Below are 24,584 nucleotides of genomic sequence, written 5' to 3'. Positions count from 1 at the left end.
GCATTGATCCAACACTTCAAATAAGTCTTTCAACCCGAACAAATCTCACACACCCTCAATTAATTTTCCGAAAAGACCGTTTTGCACGAACCCTCTTATAAACTTCCTTGACAAACCTCTTGAACTTCAGTCCCTCAAATGTTTGGGCCTCACCATCAGCTATGATCTCTCCTGGACAAATTATGTCCAGCAAGTCCTCACTTAACATCGTCCCGGTTAACAATGTTTCGCGACTAAGTCGCTGATCTATATTGGAGAACATACTCATTTAAAGTCGTTCACCGTTCCGTTATAAAGTCGTTTCACCTCTTATTTAGTACCAAACTCATGGTTTTCCTAGTTTTAATAAAGTTACAGTATAAACCATACCGTAAATACGGGTGTATTTTTATGAATCTGGCAGCCATTTGCTCACAGACAGACAGCAGTCCCTAAGCTTAGTTATTTCAATAAGTATGTGCTTATAGTTAGAATCCATCCCCTATGTGTAATGGGAATTTCGTGTGTGCGCTGCGAGCTATTTTATAGTCAGGTTTTATACATCTACAACAACAACAACAACAACGGCACCGTCCCTCACTCAACCCGGTCGCCATAACCCACGTGTTTTTGGCTGGGGGCGTGGGCGGAGCCTCCATTGCCTCAGATCGAGGCTCCGCCCGAGGAAGGGCATAGAGCATTTCCTCCAGCCAATGAGCGAAGTGCGAGCATCGCACGCGCGCCCCAGCTAATGGGAGGCCAGCATGCCGAAAGCTACTACGGGCGAGCATCGGGCGAGCCTCTTCGGGGGGGGGGGCCTCTGAGACGCCTTGACACACCCCCCGAGACGCCTCGTCCAATCAGGAGACTGGCCACCTCAGGGCCTGCATGTAATGTAACTACTTTTGCCCAGCCAGATGGGATGTTCGCCCCTCACCCAATCCGGAGGCGAGTTCCTCAGAGCGGTTTCCTCGACCCGCGGGGAGGGTAAGAATAAGTGTAGGTGGCAAGCCGTCGAGAAGGATAGGAAAAGAAAGAGAAGCCTCGTCTTGCCTGCTGGCGTTCTCGTCTAGTCCGTTCCCATGCTGGCTGGCATCCATCCGTTGCATCGTTCCTGGTCCCTGGTGCTTGGTGCTGCGTTGTTGGCGGCGGGTTCAAGTCCCGCCACTGGACAAGCTCACCAAACTGCACGAGGCGGACAGGTGCAAGAATAGGCCCCTGCCCTCAGCTCGCCTTTCCCTCCTGGGCTGAGGTCGGAAAATAGACCCACGGGGTCCAGTGTGTGTGTGTGTGTGTGTGTGTGTGTGTGTGTGTGTGTGTGTGTGTGTGTGTGTGTGTGTGTGTGTGTGTGTGTGTGTGTGTGTGTGTGTGTGTGCGTGCGTGCGTGCGGGGGCATGGCGTGCCATCCTGTAAGTATAACTGTTAAGTGCTTTTCGCTCACTGTAGATTGCCTGCATCTCTTTTATTCGGATAACTCTACTCTATGTGTGCTCCCTCCCCGATTATTGTTTATAAATAAACCCCGTGTTAAATGTTCCAGCTCATTTTCTGTGCTTTCTGCCATTGACCCAACACGGTGCGTATTGAGAATTAGTGAGGTTGTCGGTGCCTTAAGTTGTCATTGGGACTGGCGCGGCTCTGGTAACTCCGCTCGGTTACGCCGGATCCGAGTCGGTACCTGCGACTCGGTTCGGACAGAGTCAGCTGAGGGTGTGATTTCCCCGGTAATTTGACGACGTGGTACTTAGGTACATTGAAATTTGGCTATTGACCCTACCCCACGCCGTCAGAGAATTGGCGATCACGGTCCTTTAAGTGGCCCGTCGACTCCGGAGTTATCCGGGGTGACGACCTTTAAATTCCAGTTGTTCAGTGGGAGACGGCTCTACTGCTCCACCTCGTGGTCGTTTATCGCCACCGAACCCTGGCCCACAAGAGTATAAGCCCACCCAGAGTACGTACAGTATAGGCCTTACAGTATATACACTGAGCTGTGCATCAATAACATCAGTGGGTCCTGGGATGAAGTTACTTAGGTGTGCATGAATGGTGTGTGAAGGAAGTTACGGCCTGAATGTGTCAATGACTTGAAAGGATTTAACGATATTGTCCCCGTTATGAAGGAAGTTATCCTTGGCCTGGCCAATAAAGCGGGTTTTGATGATATGGAAGAAACTGACGTTACACAACTTCTGCAATCATACGGAGAAGAGCTAACTAATGAAGATCTGAAGCAACTCGAGATGATGATGATCAATTATTTGGTTAAAATTATTTAAAACTCCTACTCTGTTAGCACAGTGTGCTAACATATACGAACTTCCCCATTGTCTCAGGTCGCTCACCTGCATTTGATTATTCATTTATTTATATTTTCATTTACGAATGCTTTCCGATGGTCTGTGATTTTTTTCCTGGTGTATCGGCTTCGATGTCCGTCGGCGCACAAAATTACCATGCTTCCCCATTGTCTCAGGTCACTCACCTGCATTTTTTTTAATTTATTTATATTTTCATTTCTGGATGTTGTCCGATTCTGTGATTTATATATTTTATCCCCCCCCCCGGTGTACGGGCTTCAATGTCCATCGACATGCAAAATTTCAGCTTTCTACATCACCCGGAAGGTACCGATCTTTAATATCAGTCAGTGAGTCAGTGGTTATGCCTGATGTTGGCTTAATGGTTAGAGTGGTGGCCTTGGGATCCTTGCGACCTGAATTCAAATCGTGCTCAGCTGTTGAATTAATACCAGGTGGGGTTGACTCAGCCTGTCATCCTTCCAAGGTCTGCAAAATGAGTACCAGCTTGCTGGTATCCTGTGTCGGAGTGGCGACCCACCCAATATGATTGTGCCCAATTGCCAAGGAGACTGCTTAGGCAGCACCAACGCTCTGCACAGAGTATAATCCCAATGGATGGATGGACAGTGGTGAGAAAGGGCTTTAAATATGTATTTAATGTCTTTTGTCCGACGATACATTTTTTTCTCTGGAACCTAATCCCCCCTCCCCCTTTTTTACATTAATTATTATGGGGAAATTGGATTTGCTTAAAGTCTTTTCAGTGAAAGTCGCACTTTTCAAGAATGTAACTACCACATTAAGTGAGGTCTGACTACTGTATATCCAAATTGGTCTCTAAAGCGAGCTGCTGACTGGGCAACCTTTGAAGTGCCAAGTATTTCCTTGGCAAATCTGAACCTTTATCAACATCCAGGCACTTCATCCACAGCTGATGGAAACCAATGTCTTCAAAATCATCAGGAATCTCCCACGATGAAGCCAAGTCTCTCGGCCCATTACTCTCGCATCGCAGACAGGTCGGTGGCTTCTGTCTTCCACCACCTCCTTTCTGGTCTTGAACCATCTGCCCTTTCCATGCTTTGTCCATCTCCCCCCCCCCACCCCAACCAGATTTCTGCAGAGTTCAGATGGTTTGCCAGTAATCCACTTCTTGTTAAACTCCCAAAATTCAGGCTTACTGCTCACCTCCACTCATTTGTTTGACTTTTTTCTTGCCTACGAAACTAACTTCCCGAGTCTGGTAAATATCATTCTTCCCTTCAGGGCTTCATCATGGCTATTCACCTCCTCAATCGGGTCATCCCCATACTCATTATCTTTTTGCCTTCATTAACTATCGATGCTCACCCCTTCCTTTTTAAGTTATTTTCTCCCCTTCCTTTTCGTTTTAGTGCCATTGCTGTCTCATCCCTGGTTTTCTCTTATTTCAGTCCCCCTTCTTGCTGCGTTTGAGCTTGTATCCAGCTTGTTCCCCCTTGGTATTATCCTCACTCACCCCTTGCTCTTTCTATTCCTCCAAGTGTCCCACTACACTTGGAGGTCCCTGACCTTTCAGTCAGGTTAGATCGGTGGCCTGCTAAGGTACCATGTAAACCTGTACTAACCTGTTCCATGTTTGGGTTGTCGGCGACTGAACCGTCTCCCCCACCAGGTTTTCTGGTGAGGAGGGTGTTTGGATATGGACACCCAGCAGGATTAAAAACAAAACCTGTCAAAGGGCGGAGGAGCTCCTTGTGAGCCAACGGCCATCCATATCTAGTGCCCAACTATGTCTGCGGACGTCCTCCTGCAGTTGGGTTACTTTTTTTTATCAGGAGGTTGGTGGTAGGATTTGCACTCCGGCCACCATAAAACCCTTCATTCCGCAAAACACAAAAACGCAAAAAAATCTGAAAACCCACTCCGTGGGAGTACCTCCTATGCAGCTTCCCTTCGCAGGGCAGCTCACTGGATGACGGGATTGGGGCAAAGCCTTCGGGACCCCCAATCTTTGATGATAGGAGGGAAACCACGGGCTAACATCCCTAGGTCAGATTGCGGGAGAGTGCGTCAGAGTGGTGCTGAGGTGTCGTCCACCAGACGGCGGTCTCCTTGGGTTAACCTGAGGCGGTCCCTTCGGGTGGGTGCCTGGAATGTCCTATCCCTAAGAGAGGATGATCACCTGTCTCTGTTATCATCTGAGCTCAAGCGTTTGGACATCGGGATTGCAGCTCTCTCTGAGGTTCGGAGACCGGATTGCAGCGAGATAATGGTGGGTGGTTACACCTACTATTGGTCTGGTCGCTCTGATGGTTACCATACCCAAGGAGTTGCTGTAGCTGTGTCCAATAAGCTGACCCCAATGATAATTGAGATAACACCGGTCAACGAGCGTATTATGAGATTAAGGATTCGTCACTCCTAAGGTGTCATTTCCCTGGTCTCTGTTTATACTCCGAATGAGGCGAGTGATCTCACCGTGAAGGATGCATTCTACGCCACGCTCGAGTCTGTGGTTGATCAGTGCCCCAGACGAGATACACTTCTTGTCTTGGGGGATTTCAATGCATCGACTGGAACTGATAGGGATGGTTATGAGATGTGTGTTGGTCCCCATGAGTCAGGAACTATGAACCAGAATAGCACTAAGTTCCTTGACTTTGCAAGAAGTCATGGACTTAGGGTGGCTGGTTCATGGTTTCAGCGCCCACAAGCTCATCGCTAGACTTGGTAATCCAACGCTGGCGGTGTGGCAAAGGAGATTGACCATGTCCTCATTGATGGTCGTTGGAGGATGATCCAGAACTGCAGGGTCTACCGGAGTGCTCAGTTCCTCAATACTGACCACAGGCTTGTTGTAGCAACTCTAAAGCTGCACCTTAAATCCTAGAGAATGGTACCATCCCAGCCTAGGCTGGATGTTGGCAAGCTCAGGGATGAGAGAGAAGCTGAGGAGTTTGCGAACAGGCTGAGTGGACACTTGGGGGGGTCTGGGTGCTTTGGGGGTCCTGAAGAGTTGTGGAGCGCCTTCAAGACCACCATCCTTGATGTTGCCAGTGGATGTCTTGGAACTCACCGCAGGGCAAAGAAGAATTTTGTCTCTCAAGGGACACTGGATACCATTGACCAGAGTCGCAGGGCCAGGCTGAATGGCAGAGCTGAGCTGTTCAGGGAGCTGAGGCGTAAAACTGTACGTGCACTGAGGGTGGACAAGGAGGCCTATGTGCGAGGAATCTGTGAGGGGGTAGAGCATCACCTGTGGACAGGTGATTCTCGTCCCGTTTACAGGGGAATTCGCGCATTGCGTTCATCCAAGCCCATCCCTCGGAGCACTGCAGTTCGAGCAGAGAGTGGTAAGCTCTTGACAGAGGAGTCTGAAGTGAAGGCCCACTGGGCCGGTTACTTTGAGCGGTTGTACCGGGCTGATCGCCCAGCTGTCGAGTTGGACGTCAAGGGTGTTACAATCCCTGTTTGCTGACCCTCGAATCAACTGTGGTCCACCTTCGCTTGTGGAAACACAGGCTGCGGTGAACCGGTTGAAACGGGGCAAAGCTCCAGGGATCTGTGGCATCCATGCCGAACTTCTCAAGGCTGGTGGAAATGCTGCACTCGTGTCATTGCATGCAGTTTTGTGCTCTGCCTGGAATACAGGCATCATCCCAACTGATTGGAAGAGGGGCCTTGTTGTTCCTCTCTGGAAAGGGAAGGGTGATCGCCAAGACTGCAACAACTACCGAGGGGTGACGCTGCTCTCAGTGCCGGGCAAGGTCTTTGCTCGGATAATTCTTGATAGGGTTCGCCACCATCTGCTTGAGCACCAGCGTCCAGAGCAGTCAGGCTTTACACCAAAGAGGTCAACGATTGACCGTATCCTTGCTCTTCGTGTCCTCACCGAACGCAGACGAGAGTTTCGGCAGGGGCTGCTTGCAGCCTATGTTGATCTCTGTAAAGCGTTCGATTCAGTGAATCGGGATGTCCTCTGGAGGATTCTTGGTCTTCGTGGGGTGCCACCAAAACTGATCGATCTGATGTCTGAACTCTACTCTGGTACTGAGAGTGCTGTGAAGTGTGGTGGTACCATCTCTGACTTATTTCCAGTTGTTACTGGAGTTTGTCAGGGGTGTGTACTGGCCCCCACACTTTTCAGCACTTGTATGGACTGGATTTTAGGGAGGATGTCGCAGAGATCAAGCTGCGGTGCATCGATTGGGAATGTCAAGATCTCGGACCTTGATTTTGTCGATGATGCAGTCATCTTTGCAGAGACTTTAGATATCCTTTTGGAGGCCCTCGAGGTGCTGAATGAGGAGTCGGAGCCGCTGGGATTACGGGTTTCTTGGGTCATAACTAAGATCCAGGCTTTCGGTGACATCTTGGATGCTGCTGTCCTGTCTGTGTCTGTTTGTGGTGAGGATGTTGAGGTCGTGGAGAGATTCACTTACCTTGGCAGTGATATTCATGTCTGCTGGCTGTGAGTCAGAGGTCAATAGACGTCTGGGTCAGGCCTGGGGAGTCATGGATTCACTGGATCATGGGGTGTGGCGCTGCCGGTACCTGTGCGGGAGGACGAAAGTCCGAGTCTTCGGGTCCTTGGTGCTTCCAGTCTTGCTCTATGGATGTGAGACTTGGACTCTGACCAAGGATCTGAGACGGAGACTTAATTCCTTTGGTACCAGGTCTCTTCGGAGAATCCTTGGCTATCGCTGGTCGGATTTTGTGTCCAACGAGCGGTTGCTGAGAGAGACTCGGATGAGATTTGTTACCTGCATAGCCCGTGAGCGTCAGTTGCGGCTGTATGGATATGTGGCTCGTTTTCCTGACGCTGATCCTGCTCACCAGATTCTCTCAGCGGGGGAGTCTCGTGAGTGGAGGAGGCCAGTGGGCCTACCACGTGCCTCGTGGTTGCAGCAGGTTGACCATCATCTCAAGGAGATGGGGATGGGCCTGGCATCTGCCTGGGGGATGGCCAGACGGAGGCCCCTGGAGTACCGGCGGAAAGTGGACGCAGCGACGCACTGTTCTGGCACATGCTCCCATACCTGACCTGACCTGTCCCACTACCCTGCCGTTGGTATGTTTTTCCCATTCCCATAGATGGTTTTTCTGTTTCTATGTTTTGGGTTCTAGCTCTTCCATGAGCCTCAACTTTTATTTTAAAAAATTTAAAACCACTTGTCCCTCTGTGACAAAGAAATAAAGGTGATCTGTCATAATTGTAAAATAGAAGGTAATAATGATGGTCTGATCAAAATCCAAATTTCCATCGTGCGTCTTCGTGGAAGGCAAGGGCACACCATCGAGTGTATTAATTTCCCAGGAAAACTGCTTTGTCAGCACCTGCTGTCCCGTTGGAAATTGGTACTGTACTTCTAAAAGGAGAACTGCTCAGAAGGAAGACACAGCAACCAATTTAAAAGATGCTATTAAGCACGTCCAACGTTAATAGCACACTGATGATGCATTTGGTACTTACCAGCTTGGTGAAGTTATCCTGAGTTTTTCGATTAAATCTCGTCATAATCTTGATTTTTATCTGCAATCATAATTTGGACACGTTTTATTATAATGTATAGAACTTTGAAGAGGGAGGGGAGTTGAGCGACAATTGCAAAATAATACCATATATATATATATATATATATATATATATATATATATATATATATATATATATATATATATATATATATATATATATATATATATATATATATATATATATATATATATATATATATTACTAAAACTCTCATCTTGTAAGTATGTATGTATGTTCCCGAAATACAGCCAAAACGGTACATGATAGCGCAAACATTTTAGGGCCACCTTACTCTCTATTCTCCTGCGGTGTGCAGTATCAAGTTTCGTTCAAATCGGGCAACGAAAAAAAATATTAAAAAGTCAATTCTCAATTCAGTCAAGTACTCTTCGGGATTATTTGATCAATGCAAACAACCTCAGTGGTATAGTTCACTGGAGCTATCTTTTTTTTTTTTCTTGAAATGATTTTTTTCATCAACCGCTGTCACAACGGGAACCCAACGGGTTCACGAGTCATCTAGTGATTAATAAATATGGAATAGCAGAACAAGAGGTCAAAAGAGTGAAAGTGGAGGAGGAGGAGAAAGTGGTCAAATATCGCAGAGAACAATGGATGAATTTAACAGAAAGTTTATTAAGGTTCTTATAACTGCAGTGACAGGCAGGAAGCTAATAATAATAATAATAATGATGATATTCTTTTGTAAATGCTAAATCTACTCCGATAATCAAAAACTAAATGGGCAAGAGCAGACTCGGTCGCGGTCTGCAGGGATGTTTCACCCACTTCCCAGCGAACTTCCTCAGGCTAATCGACCCGTGTCTCAGCATGTGCCCGCTTTTATTTTTGAGACGACCATTTATTTCTGGTCGTATGCGAAAGGTCAATTGATTGAGGAATGTTTTTATTTTCCAAACCTTAAGCAACAATTGCCAATCACATCATCGATGGTCTGCTCTGCTCTTTTTATTATGCACGCGAGAGCTAGTTCTGGTTTTTGTGTTTTTGGGCCACGAACATGGCTGGATTCGTGTCCAGGTTGGATGTGCTGACATGTGGATCGCATGATTGGTGGAGTTTCCGTTGGGTGTTGTACACATGTGGTCGTGTGTTAGAGATCGAGTGGTGGTGTTTTTCATTTGTGAGGGTAGACTTTCCAACCAATGCCAATCTGGACCAGTAGGTGATTTGGGTTGGCTCCGATGGGGTTGTAAAAGAGCTGGCACTCCATTGTGTAACCAGTTTATAGACGTTCCCCTATTCACAGCACGACATAGCACAATCACAACAGTCATTAATCCCCAGAGTTTTATGACAAGCTTGTGTGTTTACAAGTATACATGGCTGATTAAATTGCTTGGTACTTACTCTGGACATCACCAGCACCCTCTGCTTTTCTGGTACGTTCTAAATCTGCATCCCATAAATTCAGCCGGCTACAAAATATTTGTAGCCTTCAATGTTCTTATGAGTTTTCATAGCCTCCATTGTGTAGTTGGAGGAAGTGTTTACTCGATAATTGTAGATATTGTGGTACTATAGCTCAGGCTATAGGAAGCTGCTCCGCATTGATGTTCTTCTCCATGGGGAGAAGAACGTTTCCCGGCAAGGTGAAGGGATCTGTGACCCCAGCGACTTCTAATTTCTGGATATACTGGTGCCTCATCTGCTTATCTAAATGACTGACATTAGAAAAGCGAGAGCCACTTCCAGTTGCAGATATTTCTCCATATATTTTGAGTGATCCAGATCCAGATTGCTTCAATTTGAATGACCTAAAAAATGGTGAACTAACAGGTGGTGGCATCATCACCTTACATCATGAGAAACCTCTATAAAAGGCAGCGATGCTTGCAGATGCAGGGAAACACAATGAGACACAGCAGATAGAGATGTCAGACGAGACACATCAAACGGGTAGAGAAGGAACGGCAAGGAGAAAAGCGTCATTGTTGCCTCTGCCGACATGCAAGACAAGCTTGTAAAACAGTAAATTATACTCAGAGAACCCGGTTCCATCAGGCTATTGTAAAGGAATTCATTCCCAATGGAGTCTGGAATATTTATGGAGTTTGCTAGGAATGTCCTTTGACAGCATAATGGTCACCAACTGTTAAGACTGCTGAGATTTCTAGGTGAAATAAATCGACAAAAACGTAATTACACAGTGGACGGAATTAACTGAATAGTTTATGGTAGCCTGATAATAACGTAACCGAAATTTTTTTTTTTTTTTTTTTACTTCTGGCAGGTGTGCAAAACAAGAACTCTGAGCCTATTCACCACCCAGTGTGTGAAACAAATATGCACAAAAATCGAAATTGCATGGATATCGATAATATTACACCTCCGCATGCACTGTCCGGACCGAAGAACTCTTAAATGAGGTATCATCCAGCATTGAACGTGCACATCTATCTGTGAGGAAATAGCGACCACGTAGTGCTCCATTGGGTGCAGTTTCTTCCTCTCAAGGATGCACCATGGCTTATGACGGCGAAGAACCTCAACATCTGGAAAGCTGACTTTGCAGGGATGAGACGGATGTGCAGCTGCTAATATCCATTAGGAACTAGATTACCTTAATTCAACTCAACAGGCACCATCAGCCTCTTTGGTCAGCTATCCATGACCTTGTGCGGAAGCATGCCCCAGAGCATAAAGAATACAAATAAGGCAGAATTCCTTGATTAACATGGAATATTCTAAAACTTATAGGTCAGGTCAGAGTCAGGTATGGGAGCATGTGCCGAAGCAGCACGTCACTGCATCCATTTTCCGCCGGTACTCCAGGGGCCTCAGTCTCGCCTTCCCCCAGACAGATGCCTGGCCCATCCCCATCTCCTTGAGATACTGATCAACCTGCGGCAACCACAAGGCACGTGGTCGGCCCATTTGCCTCCTCCACTCATGAGGCTCCCTCGCTGAGAGAATCAGGTGAGCAGGATCAGCGTCAGGAAAACGAGCCACATGTCCATACAGCTGCAGCTGATGCTCACGGACCATGCAGGCAACAAATCTCATTTGAGTCTCTCTCAGTAACCGCTCGTTGGACACAAAGTTCAACCAGCGATAGCCAAGAATTCTCTGAAGAGACTTGCTCCCAAAGGAATTAAGTCTCCCTCTCAGATTACTGGTCAGAGTCCAAGTCTGACATCCGTAGAGCAAGATTGGAAGCACCAAGGACCTGAAGACTCAGACTTTCGTCCTCCTGCACAGGTACCGGCAACGACACACCTGATGATCCAGTGAATCCATGACTCCCCAGGCCCGACCCAGATATCTATTGACCTCAGGCTCACAGCCGGCAGAGACATGACTATCACTGCCAAGGTCAGTGAATCTCTCCGTGACCTCAACATCCTCATCACAAACAGGTACAGACAGGATAGCAGCATCCAAGTTGTCATTGAAAGTTTTGACCCAGAAAACGTGTAATCCCAATGGCTCTGACTCTTCAATCAGCACCTCGAGGGCCCCCAAAAGGATACTCCAGTCTCTGCAAAGACGGCTGCATCATCTGGGAAATCAAGGTCAGAGATCTTGACATTCCTAAATGATGCACCGCAGCTTGATCTCTCTAACATCCTCCCCAGAATCCAGTCCCTACAAGTGCTGAAACGTGTGGGGGCCAGTACACACCACTAACGAATTCCAGCAACAACTGGAAATAAGTCAGAGATGGTATAGTATCACCACATCTCACAGCACTCTCAGTACAAGAGTATAGTTCAGATTGATCAGTTTTGGTGGCACCCCACGTAGACCAGGAATTCTCCAGAGAGCATCCCAATTCACTGAATCAAACGCTTTACAGAGATCATCATCGGCTGCAAGCAGCCCCTGCCCAAACTCTCATCTGCGTTCGGTGAGGACCCGAAGGGCAAGGATACGGTCAATCGTTGACCTCTTTGGTGTAAAGCCTCACTGCTCTGGATGCTGGTGCTCAAGCAGATGGTGGCGAACCCTTTTAAGAATTATCTCAGCAAAGACCTTGCCTGGCACCGAGAACAGCGTCACCCCTCGGTAGTTGTTGCAATCCTGGCTATCACCCTTCCAGAGAGGGACAACAAGGCCCCTCTTCCAGTCAGTTAGGATGATGCCTGTGTTCCAGGCAGAACACAGAACTGCATGCAACAACATGAGTACAGCATTTCCGCCAGCCTTGAGAAGTTCAGCATGGATGCCACAGATCCCTGGAGCTTTACCCCATTTCAACCGGTTCACTGCAGCCTGTGTTTCCACCAATGAAGGTGGATCACAGTTGATTGGAGGGTCAGCAATAGGGATAGTAACACCCTTGACATCTAACTCAACAGCTGATGGATTAGCCTCGTACAGTTGCTCAAAGGAACTGGCCCAGCGGGCCTTCACTTCAGACTCCTCTGTCAAGAGCCCACCACCCTCCACTCTGCAGGGTCCAGCGGAGTGCTCAGTTCCTCAATACCGACCACAGGTTTGTGGTCGGAACTCTGAAGTTGCGTTCCTCCATGGGACGGGCTTGGAGGAGCGAAATGCGTGAATTCCCCTGTAAGCAGGATGCGAATCACTTGATCACAGGTAATGCTCTACCCCCTCAGATTCCTCACACATCGCCCTCCTTGCCCACTCTCAGTGCAAGTACAGTTTTATGCCTCAACTCCCTGAATAGCTCAGCTCTGCCGTTAAGCCTGGCCCTGCATGTCTGGTCAATGGTAACCAGTATCCCTAGAGACAAAATTCTTCTTCGCTCTCCAGTGAGTTACAAGACATCCACAGGCAACATCAAGGATGGTCATCTTGAACGCACTCCACAACTCTTCAGGATTCCCCAAAGCACCCAGACCCCCTCCCTCCTCCCCACCGCAAATCCCCACTCAGCCTGTTAGCAAACTCCTCAGCTACCCTCTCATCCTTGAGCTTGCCAACATCCAGCCTAGGCTGGATTTATTCTCCCAGATTTAAGCTGCAACTTCAGAGTTCCTACCACAAACCTGTGGTCAGTATTGAGGAACTGAGCACTCTGCTGGACCCTGCAGTTCTGGATCATACTCCAGCGACCATCAACGAGCACATGGTCAGTCTCCTTTGCCACACCACCAATGTTGGAATACCAAGTCCAGCGATGAGCTTGTGGGTGCTGAAACCATGAACCAGCCACCCTAAGTCCATGACTTCTTCCAAAGTCAAGGAACGTAGTGCTATTCTGGTTCACAGTTCCAGAACCATGGGGACCAACACATGTCACACAACTTCCCTATCAGTTCCAGTCGATGCATTGAAATCCTCCAAGATGAGAAGAGTATCTCGCCTGAGGCACTGATCAACCATGGACTCGAGCATGGTATGGAATAAGTCCTTCACGATGAAATCACTCATCTCAGTCGAAGCCTATACAGATACCATGGAAACGACACCCAAGGAGTGACGAATCCTTCATCTCATAATACGCTTGTTGTCCGGTGTTACCTCAATTATCATTGGAGTCAGCTTATTGGACACAGCTACAGCAACTCCCTCTTGGGCATGGTAACCATCAGAGCGACCAGACCAATAGTAGGTGTAACCACTCACCATGATCTCGCCACTATCTGGTCTCCGAACCTCAGAGAGTGCTGCAATACTGATGTTCAAACGCTTGAGCTCAGATGATGAGAGACAGGTGATCATCCTCTCTTAGGAATAAGACATTCCAGGCACCCACCCGAAGGAACCGCCTCAGGTTAATCCAAGGAGATCGCCATCTGGTGGACGACACAACACCACCCCAACACACACTACCGCTATCTGACCTGGGAAGGTTACTCCCGTGGTTTTCCTCCTCTCACCAGAGTGGGGGTCCCAAAGGCTTTGCCGCAATACCGTCATCTGGTGAGCTGCTCTGCAGAGGGCAGCTGCACAAGAGTGGGTTTTCAGATTTTTGTACCCTCGCCAAAGGATTCAGAGACGGTGTTGCATTTGGGTCCGTTTGTTACTTGTCAAAAGTTTTTTTTTTTGCCATGTGTGCGTGTGTGTGTGTGTGTGTGTGTGTGTGTGTGTGTGTGTGTGTGTGTGTGTGTGTGTGTGTGTGTGTGTGTGTGTGTGTGTGTGTGTGTGCGCATGCGCATGTTCGCCTCCAGCCCAAACCACTCAAACAATCGTTCTGAAATTTTCAGAGATTAATGCCACTGACTCTGCAACGGTCCCACATTGAAGTTTCGTAAAATTTGGTTGGCCAAAAAGGTCTGCAGAGGCCAATTTGAGCCAAATTTTCTAAAATCCTCAAATTTCATCAGATTGACTTGAAATTTGAACAGAATTTGCATATCAGGTCAGTGAATTCAACCACCTATTACTTTTGATGTTATCATAGGCCAGAAGTTCAACCCAAAAGAAGCCAATTTTTTTCATTGTTGCTAAAATTGTCGATTTTCATTTGGACCAAATTTTCTAATCCTCAATTTTCATCCGATTGACTTGAGATTTGAAGACCATTTGCATATGAGGTTGCTGAACTCAACCACTTATTAATTTTGAGGTAAACATAGACCAAAGGGCCAATTTGGCCCAAAGGGCCAATTTGGCCCAAATTTTCTGAAATCCTGAATTTTCATCCGATTGAGTTGAAATTTGAAGAGCATTTTCATGTCAGGTCACTGAATTCAAACACCAATTAATTTTAAGGTCAAAAGATCAACACAGGACAAGTTTCTAAAATTGATAGATAGGGCCAAAAACTAAATCTATCACTGTATCTCAAAAAGTTGTGGACGAGTTATGACAAAACAAGGTGGATGAGTTGAATAGGTGATAAAAACCAGAGTTGGTGTCAAAGCCATCCAATGCTCGCCTGTTTATACATTTATCGTTTTTAAAAGACTCGTCTAATAATTCATATTTTTTTTAATAAAGCATTGCAGTGAAGTCTGATCCAAATAATTTTAAAGCAATATATGTATTTGTATATTGTAATCAGTAACAAGAGTGCAAGTGAGCACAATATATGCCTGAACAAGAAGGTATATACAGAATTGTGCTACTACATGGAAAACAGCATCCTGGTTGCCATGGCAACCACTTTAGATGACGAACGTATGTCGCTACACACCGTCTCCACAGTCTGTACCTATGTACCAAATATGAAACGTGAAAGTTGAAAACTTTTGGAGTTAGAGTGCGGACAGGAACGGATGGAAAACAGCATCCTGGTTGCCATGGCAACCACTTTAGATGATGAACGTATGTCACGACACACCGTCTCCACAGTCTATACCTATGTACCAGGTATGAAACGTGAAAGTTGAAATAGCGAGGGGAATTAGCTCATAGTGGGGCAATATCGTTACACGCTGGACAAAAGTGCCAAAAAAATTTTGTGGCTACCTATGGAGATACTTAATAAAGAAATTCCATGCTCCAAAATATCGGACCATATTTTCATGTGATTATGGGTCAAAATCCAAGATGGCGGGCAAATTTTTTTTTTAAAAATCGATAAATAATTATAACTTCGCTAATATTGGTCGTAAAAATATGTGTAAACTATCTATTAGTAAGTAATGATGCCCAGGGAGTCGATTGGAACAATCAGATTTGGGATTAGATCATCATTTACTAAGATAATGGTCACATGTAGAAAAAATATGGGTTGCTTGATACGAACATTGACGGTTCGCGTTACATGTTTTAATGACTTTTTTGTTGCGCTCAAATAGGTTGTGTACATGTTGACTATCATCTTTCCTATATCATGTGTTTATTTGTAGGCAAATTGATAATTTGATGATGCATATTTCACTTTGTCTAATCCCCTCATAGAAGATTCATCTGGAAGTAATTGTATATTATGTGGTGGTTGGATAATGTTTATTTTCTTTGTTACAGGTTGTAAACAGCCCTTAATCTACTGTTCAGTGAAACATCACACCATGGACTGGACAATTTGTGTCATTTGCCAGAACAGTAGATACACTTCACCTCTTTCATGTCCAAAGAACATACAGAACCGCAATGCTGACGACGTCTATAAGGACTTTCTTGACAATGTCAGAGAGTTCGAAAAGATTGGTGCATTGCCGATGTTGATTTTGGCAAACATGGCACCCCAGAATGTTTTGCAGAAAACAATGCTTCTTGGCATCGGGCATGCCACCAAAAGTTTAATAAAAGTAAACTTGAACGAGAGTTGAATAAAAAAACGTAAACAACAAGACGATTAAAAAGCTCCAGGTGCCAGCGCATCCCAGCAATCAAAGCGACAGTCAACGGGATCAAGCAAGGACACTTGTTTATTCTGTGATGAGAGTGGCCCCAGAAAACTGCATGAATATGCAACTAAATGTGCAGAGTACAATTTAAAGTTAATGGCCACCAAAATGCAAGACGGCAAAGTACTTGCAAAAATACTATGTGGGGATCTGGTCTCAAATGAACTCAAGTACCATATAGAATGTCTGACAAAGTACCGAAATGACTATCGTGGTTACAGGAAACAGAATAGTCCAACAAGGACCGACCAACGTGAGCTGAATCAACGAGCCAAAATGATCAATTCAAGAGTATTTGTTGAACTTGTAACGTACATGGAGGAATCTGCCGAGGAGGGGACGTACCTATTCAAACTGTCAAACATGCACATGTTTGAGAAAAGACTTGGGGACTTTGGCATTGATACCACTATCAATAAAACCCAGTTAAAAGAAAAACTCCTCAATCACTTCTCCCAGCTAGGACGAGGTGAGCAATCTGATGGAAAAAACATAATCCTGGCATTCCCAGCAGGCATTGAGCAACTACTCAAAGACGCTTTCTTGTTCCATGATTATGACGAAGAAGTTAGGTTGTTTGCCAGAGTTGCCAAGATATGTAAAGAGGAAATCCTGAAAGAAATGATAGCATTCAGTGGCGAATTCAACCCTGAATGTCAGCAGAAGATTACGCCCAGTACAAGATTGTGAATGTCCATGCTCATCAATGGCCCAAACTTAGCAGGTTCAGTAAATGACTCCCAAGCATGCCTGACACTCACACAGCTCTTGGTTCACAACTGCAAGAAGAAAGGAAATATTGAGACAAACCATCAGCGTTACTCTCCAGACCGTGAACCACCAGTACCTTTATATGTTGGTTTAAACTTACATACTCAAACTAGGAGCAAGACACTAGTTGATCAAATGGCCAGCTTAGGGATAAGTGTGTCATACAAACGTGTCATGCAACTTGAAAACGAACTTTCTGCCGCACAGTGTGAACAATATAGAAGCAATGGAGTAGTGTGTCCAAGCCAGTTGAGAAAAGGTTTGTTCACAGTAAGTGTGTTACACAATCTTGACCATAATCCATCTTCAACGACAGCACAGGGATCCTTTCATGGAACAGGGATTAGCATCATTCAGCAGCCAACGAAAGACCATCCTGGGATTATACGCAGTCAACCTGTTAGCTTGTCCAACACAACTTCAAATTCATCACAAAGTCTGGTTCTTCCGGATTCGTATTCTATTGTACCTGCTGTTTACATGAAACCCACAACAACAGAAGTACCCACAATAGAACACACCACAACGTCAGGTTTTGCTGATTACATAGAGAAAGCCAACGCCCAAGAGCAACGGTGGATTCAACATGCATCTGAACTACTACAACAGGACTTAGTGTGAGAACAATCATTGTCATGGGCTGCATATCATGAATCACGTCAGCCTCAACCAAATTAATTGCCTGCAATCACAGCCTTATTACCACTCTTTGTAGAGAAGGCTGACTCAGCTGCAATGGTCAAACACAGCATGAGCATCATACAGAGTATAACTCAATTTCTGAATCCTGGTCAGATACCAATTCTGGCATGCGACTGTCCGATCTTTGCCATGTGTAAGTACACACAGTGGAAATTTCCAACAACACATGGAGAAAATTTGATGGTCATCATGTTTGGAGGCCTACATCTGGAAAAGGCACTTTGGACTGTTCTTGGCGATACGTTAGATGCATCTGGCTGGATAGATGCATTGACAGAGTCTGGTATAGCAACGGCAGGTACAGTGCAGTCATTCTTCAAAGTATGGCACATAACCCAAACTCGCCATGCACATCAAGTGTCTGCTCTCGCTCTTGGAAATCTTCAACAAGAATCATTCATTGCAGCGAATGATACTGATACTGATGACGAGAAAGCCTTTGACAGTTGGAAGATGTCCATGACAGAGAAGAGCCCAACTTTTCAATATTGGGACCTGGTGCTGAGATTAGAAAAGACTGTACTAATCTTCGTTAGAGCCCATCGCGAAAAGAACTTTCAACTCTATCGAGAGGTGCTGGATTCACTGATGTTCCTGTTCTTTGCCCTGGATCACTACAATTACAGCAGATGGATTAGCGTGCACATCCAGGATATGAATTCACTACCAGTCGGTGTTAAAGAGGACCTCGAAAAGCACTGGGTAGCTGTCAAAGGTAGCCACAGATTTTCCGCTATTCCAATAGATCAGGCCCACGAGCAGGAGAATGCTAAAGTAAAAGGAAATTGGACTGACACTGAAAAACTGGGCTATCGGACTGACTGAAAAACCTGAGTCCTTGAAGAGATGGATGATCGCTGGTCCTGAACAAGCTCGAGTGGTCACATCTTTTGAAAACGAATACTTGGCTTCCGACGATGCCGATCTTCAGTACCACCATCACAACGAAGGATTGTCAGCACAGAAGTTATTCCAGCAGCAAACAAACAACCTCATTCAAACGATCAATGGGTATGGAAATCCATTCTCTGATGACTGCCAAGAACTCTTAGTACTTCATACACGTCAATGCGCCGACCAGGAAGTAGCTAACGCTATGAAAGGATTAGAAGTTCTTGGAAATGCTCAGTACAACATATTTAAGAAGGAGGTATTCACAGAACAAAGCAAGTCTATTCACGAGTCAATCAAAAAGAACAAACTGCATTTGTTCCAAACACCAAAACTAAAGAAAACCTCCAAAACGAAAGAGCTCACAGCCATTCGAAGTGATGCAAACCTTTTTGGTCGACTGTACATTGCAAATCAACAGCAGGATAGAGATCTAGACATATTTTTATCGCATGAAAATCAATTGTACCCTCCCATTATGTCGGATCATGGAAAACTTCGGATGGGCACCAAGTCAGATTTGATTAGGTGCATTGAAGTATTCGAACAAGACGAACTTCCAAGAACCGTGGACTGTAAGATATTTGATGGTGCCGTCCAAGCCCATACTTTGGTCAGCTGCTACTGCTACTACCTTTGATGACTACGCACAGTCTATGTTCTTGCCGTTTCTTTTGCGTGAGCTACAGTATGTCAGAGACAGGATAGATGTCGTCTGGGACCAATACTTACCAAGCAGCATCAAGGCATCCACAAGAGAACGAAGAGGCAGTGGTGTGCGCCTCAAGGTAAATCTAAGAACAAAGATACCTTCCAAGTGGAACGATTTCCTGTTGGATTCATCCAATAAAGATGAACTCTTCTCATTTTTGACACAGAAAGTGGCTGATGGCGACTGGCCTGCTGAAAAAGGCATCTACATAACGAATGGCACTACAGTTGTTTCCAGAGGCACAAGTCACGTGATGTCAGACTGCACACACGAAGAAGCAGACAGCAGGATTGTGTTCCATATTGTACATGCTCTGCAGCACGGGGCCAAGAAAGTACAAGTGCGAACGGTTGACACAGATGTGCTTGTGATCCTTGTCGGCCATTTCTTCGATCTGCTGGAACTGCAACCTGACCTGGAGCTCTGTGTAGCATTTGGCGTTGGCAAAAACTTTTGTGTTCACAGCATCAACGCCATATCTGTAAGCTTTGGAGAAAGGATCGCTCGGGCACTTCCTGCATTACACGCATTTTCAGGGAGTGATACCACCTCGTATTTCTTCCGGAAGGGCAAAAAAAGTACCTGGCAATCATGGAAAAGCTACCCTTTGGTTACTGAAGCCTTCCTCTTCATCTGGAATCATCCCTTTGAAACGTTGGATACTGGATCGCCTCAATTTAAACACCTTGAACGCTTCACAATCGTCATGTATGACAAAACAAGCAATGACGCCGAAATAAACGATGCGAGGCGGGAGTTGTTCTCCAAGAAAAGCAGACCTCTTGAAAATATTCCACCAACTAAGGTACTTAGTACTAAGGGTATTAAGCAGAATGCTTGAATTAAATAGCAAGATTGAAATTTAGTGTATACCCAATCAGTTTGGTTTATAGCAATGTACATACTACTTTGTTGCAGGATGCACTGGTACAACATGTCAAGAGAGTTATCCTCCAGGCTGGAATTTGGTCAGCAAGTCAGCAGGCCCACGTTATCATACCGTCGCCTGAAGCGTTTGGATGGAGTCTACAGGCTGACCAATGGGAACCAATTTGGATGACAATACCAGAAGCTGCAAAAGCTTGCACTGAACTTATCAAATGTGGCTGTAAATCCGAGCGTGGTTGTCGCATCTGCAAATGTATCAAATCTGGGCTGAACTGTACTGACCTGTGTAGCTGCAATTGCGAAAAGAACCAACTTGCTTGTGTTCATTAGTGTACATCATATACACATGTACATGATATAATGGTTCAGTTTTTATTAAAATATGTATCCAGCAAAGTATGTCTCATATAACAAATGTGTCTCGCGAAACATCAATGTTCGTATCGAGCGACCCATATTTTTTCTACGTGACCATTATCTTAGTTCCTGATGATCTAATCCCAAATCTGATGGTTCCAATCGACTCCCTGGGCATCATTACCTACAAATAGATAGTTTACACATATTTTTACGACCAATATTAGCGAAGTTATAATTATTTATCGATTTGAAAAAAATTTCTGCCGCCATCTTGGATTTTGACCCATAATCACATGAAAATATGGTCAGATTTTTTGGAGCATGGGATTTTTTTATTAAGTAAGTCCATAGGTAACCACAAAAAAATTGGCACTTTTGTCCAGCGTGTAACGATGTTTTCCCTTATTTCCCTCACTAAAAACTTTGGGAGTTAGAGTGCGGACAGGGACGGATGGATGGATGGACGGACGGCACATAATACGCCCGATATATATATATATATATCGGGCGTATAAAAAAATAGTGTGGGAGATAAAAACATTAGAAAGGGAAAAAATAACTTGCACCAAAAACTTTAACATTTTGACGCTCACGCTCACGCTGACGCCGGGGGTATCGCTATAGCTCTCTGTTCTTCGAACAGGCGAGCTAACAAGCAGATTGGGTTTTGGTTTTGATCCAGCCCATCTGTGGGATTCAAAACGTGAACTGCTCCACCTGGCAGAGGTATGCACTCAACCGAGTGCCATTATACTTTGTGCTGTTTTGCCAAGTTGTCACTCGATGAGTGATTTTTCTTTTGTTTGTCTGTCTGTCTGTCTCTGTCTACACAGAACTTGTGTTTTTCTCTGAAGCCGTTTGTCGGATTGAGACGAAATCTTCACCATTGCAGCGACTACTCATGTAGAATGTTTTAATGATAATTATGTCATAGGTCACGTGGTGTGGCAGCCATTTTGAAATAATGGAAAAACTTTGCACCTCTATCTCTGAAACCGCACCAAGGAAAAAATTGAAACTTGGCACATGGCAAGTACTCCTCATGGGGAATGAGTGTGATTTTTAATGACGTCATAGCTGCTCTCATTATGACGTCATAATTGCATATGTAGAACACAACATCCGATGAGTATGAAAAATTTTGAAGGTTATCTTAGGATGAAATGGTCCACAGAAAAAAAAATTCATAGACGTCATCAGTCATGTGATTCGGCAGCCATATTGTTTTTTGTTTTTTTTAACTTTCAAAAATCTTCTTCTCTGAGGTGACTGAACAAATCGAGGTGAAACTTTACACGTATGACCGCCTGTCCATGAGGAACAAAATATTCACACATATGTCATTGGTTACATGGTTTGGCAGCCATATTGGATTTACCCTGAAACCTATAAAAATGTTCTCCAGAATGGCTGGACAAATCGAGGGGACCCTTCACACATGTGTTCCCCAAGCCATGGGTGTACAAGTGGCACATAGCAAGTACTCCTCATGGGGAATGAGTGGTATTTTTATGACGTCGTAGGTACCTTCATTATGATATCATAAATGCATATGTAGAACGCTAAATGCGATCAGTATAAAAAAATTTGAGGGTCATCTCGGGATAAAATGGTCCACAAAAAAGATGTTGATGCCGTCATCGGTCACGCGATTCAATTTTTTTTTTAACCTTCAAAAATCTTCTCTAAAATAGCTGAAAAGATCGAGGCAAAACTTTACACTTATGACCGCCTATCCATAAGGGACAAAAGGGTCACACGGTTTGGCAGCCATATTGGATTTACCCGAAAACCCATAAAAAAATACACCACTCCAAAGAAGTCCTAGAGAGGGTTTGCATTCTCTGATTGCTTTTTTTCTTGGTGCATTTTTGTGTTTTGGGGAATGAAGGGTTTTACGGTGGCCGGAGTGCAAATCCTGCCACCGACCTCCTAAAACAAAAAAAGTAACCCAACTGCAGGAGGACATCCGCAGACAGTTTGGCACTAGATATGGATGGCCGTTGGCTCACAAGGAGCTCCTCTGCCCTTTGACAGGTTTTGTTTTTAATTCTGCTGGGTGTCCATATCCATACACCCTCCTCACCAGGAAACCTGGTGGGGGAGACGGTTTAGTCTCCAACAACACGACCGTAAAACAGGTTAGTAGAGGTTTACATTGTACCTGCAGCAAGTCACAGATGTAATCTGACCTGACCTGACACTAATGAAGCGATGACCTGACACTTGTCGGGATGAAGCGGAAACCCTGGTGGTGCGATCGTAGAATGAAATTGGAGGCAGACTATGTTGCTGTTGAAATCATCAGTCACCAATGTAAGTGTGGCCTCAAAGAAGCTAGATGGCACTGCAAGACAGGACAGCACCTAAACGTCTGTATGCCTACCTATGGGGCAAGGCAAAGGGAGGGGGGAGGGGGGTTGCGGGATGGGAGGGATTAAAGCACTCTTTGCATGGGTAAATTTGTCTACCTTTCCTTCTCCTTCTCGCCCAAAATGGAAAGGCCTGTCAAAGTGGGAAAAATAATAACTAGAGGGAGTCGGTGCCATTGTGTGAGGGAAACGTTTCTTGCAGCAAGGGATGTGCGGCCAGGGTGAAGGGGGTGGGATAGAAGGTGGAAGCTACAAACTGCGAACTCAGGGTATAGATACAACTTTTTGAGGTAAGCAACAAGGCCTATGTGGCCACAGGTTCAGAGGCTGTTTTGAGTCCGAAAAGTGGTGCCAAAGTGACCAATATGGCAATTTTGGGAGGAGGCAGGAGAAAGGGTGGAATGAGGGAGGGTAAGGGATGGGAGGAAGGAACCAGCGTTGTCGGGCAATGCTGGATAGTGCTGCTATTAACATATATATAAATAAGAAAGTTAGTTTGTTTATTTATGCATTCGGACCCTGCAGGAAACAGTACAACCAAACTTTGCATGGCCTCTTTCATCCAGAGGAAGGTCAAGGTCTTGATAAAAAGCTGGATAAAAGAAAAAAAATTAAATCAGACAATTGGACTTCAGGCCTCGATTGAGTTTTATGTTCACGTGCGTGGCCGTACGTGCGTGGCCTTACGTGCAAAAAAACAAACTTTCAAACCGTGTGCCAGACACAACAACCACACAGGCTGTTTCTTCGCTCTCGTGTGGCTGTACGAGCATGGCCGTACGTGCAAAAAAAAAAAAAAAAAAACTTTCAAACCGCATGCCAGAAACAAATAAAATTACCCCCATGTGGGGATGACAGTCATCTCTATAATGTTTTTTACTATCATAATCGATGAACCGTTGCCAGATATCTCCTAAAATGACAGACTAGATAGGTTTTGAAAATGGCGACTTTCACAACTTTCGTGACCTCGTGACCTTGACCCTGACCTCGAATCCGGGAAAAAAATATGTCGTTGGGTATTACTCATCGACCTCTACCCACATACCAAATTTCATCAAGATCGGAAGTAAAAAGTTTTCTTTGTACCGGGAGGTGTTTTTGACCATCTTCCAGGTTACGTGGCGGCCAAACGGGAAGGAAATTCAAAAATCTGTCCAGTTAGATACAAGATAATATTCTTTACTATCATAATCAATAAACAGTTGCCGAATATCTTGTAGAATGGCAGACTAGATAGGTTTTGAAAATGGCGATTTTTATAACTAACGTGACCTCGTCCCTGACCTTGAACCCGGACAAAAGTTATATCGTTGTGCAACACTCATCGACCTCTACCCACATACTAAGTTTCATCAAGATCGGAAAGAAAAATTGTTGACGGACGTACGGACGGACATTTGGTCCGGCTTTATTAGGTCATCTCGGTAGAGATGACCTAAAAAGAGAAACAAACACACAGGCCGTTCCTTCGCTCTCGCGTGGCCGTACGTGCAAAAAAAAGAAAAAGAAAAACTTTCAAACAACTATACAGGCTGTTCCTTCACTCTCATAAACACGACTGGATTGGGGCATTGTGTTTATCTATAAATGCGCATAAGAAATCGAGAAATTATTAGAATACAGTAAGTCATCATTATCCGGAAGTCCGTACGTTGTAACCTGTAATGGGGAACGCGCTCTAACTTGGCTATAACTTGGGAACCACTTGTCTGATTAATTTCAAACCTTTTTTTTTTTTTTTTTTTTTTTTTTTTTTTTTTTTGTATACCTTGGTCGAGGCTCGTATGAGAGCTAACACACAACTCACAGCAAGGAGGCATGAGACAAGAGGGGCGGGAGTGGAAGGGACAAAAC

At 45.1% G+C, this 24,584-nt stretch overlaps 1 protein-coding gene and 1 long non-coding RNA gene across 2 annotated transcripts in view; one reads left to right on the top strand and one right to left on the bottom strand.

Annotated features, from left to right (window-relative positions):
• The window catches only part of LOC147023385 (uncharacterized), a 39,790-nt gene that overhangs the window by 10,381 nt on the left and 4,825 nt on the right, over positions 1-24,584 (bottom strand). Inside the window, exon 2 of the long non-coding RNA XR_015060167.1 lies at positions 7,738-7,797. This is a non-coding gene — a long non-coding RNA (uncharacterized LOC147023385). The remainder of the gene's footprint in view (positions 1-7,737; positions 7,798-24,584) is intronic.
• Positions 18,968-20,325, top strand: LOC147023386 (uncharacterized). Its single transcript, XM_085887152.1, has 2 exons — positions 18,968-19,912; positions 20,026-20,325. Exons 1-2 carry the CDS (start codon positions 18,983-18,985, stop codon positions 20,323-20,325), a joined length of 1,230 nt encoding a protein of 409 aa, XP_085743278.1. The 5' UTR covers positions 18,968-18,982.

Source organism: Eptatretus burgeri, chromosome 7 (assembly GCF_056783735.1).
Source record: "Eptatretus burgeri isolate ZD-2024b chromosome 7, Ebu_testis_v1, whole genome shotgun sequence".
Classification (NCBI taxonomy): domain Eukaryota; kingdom Metazoa; phylum Chordata; class Myxini; order Myxiniformes; family Myxinidae; genus Eptatretus; species Eptatretus burgeri.
Note: the sequence above shows the minus strand (reverse complement) of the source record. Positions and strands in the feature narration are given on the sequence as shown.

Bases quoted from the DNA above. Each gene is read 5' to 3' on its own strand.
- LOC147023386 (XM_085887152.1), top strand. From the start codon at position 18,983: ATGGTGCCGTCCAAGCCCATACTTTGGTCAGCTGCTACTGCTACTACC. The intron at 19,913-20,025 runs GTACTTAGTACT...ACTTTGTTGCAG, and splicing joins AAAATATTCCACCAACTAAG to GATGCACTGGTACAACATGT.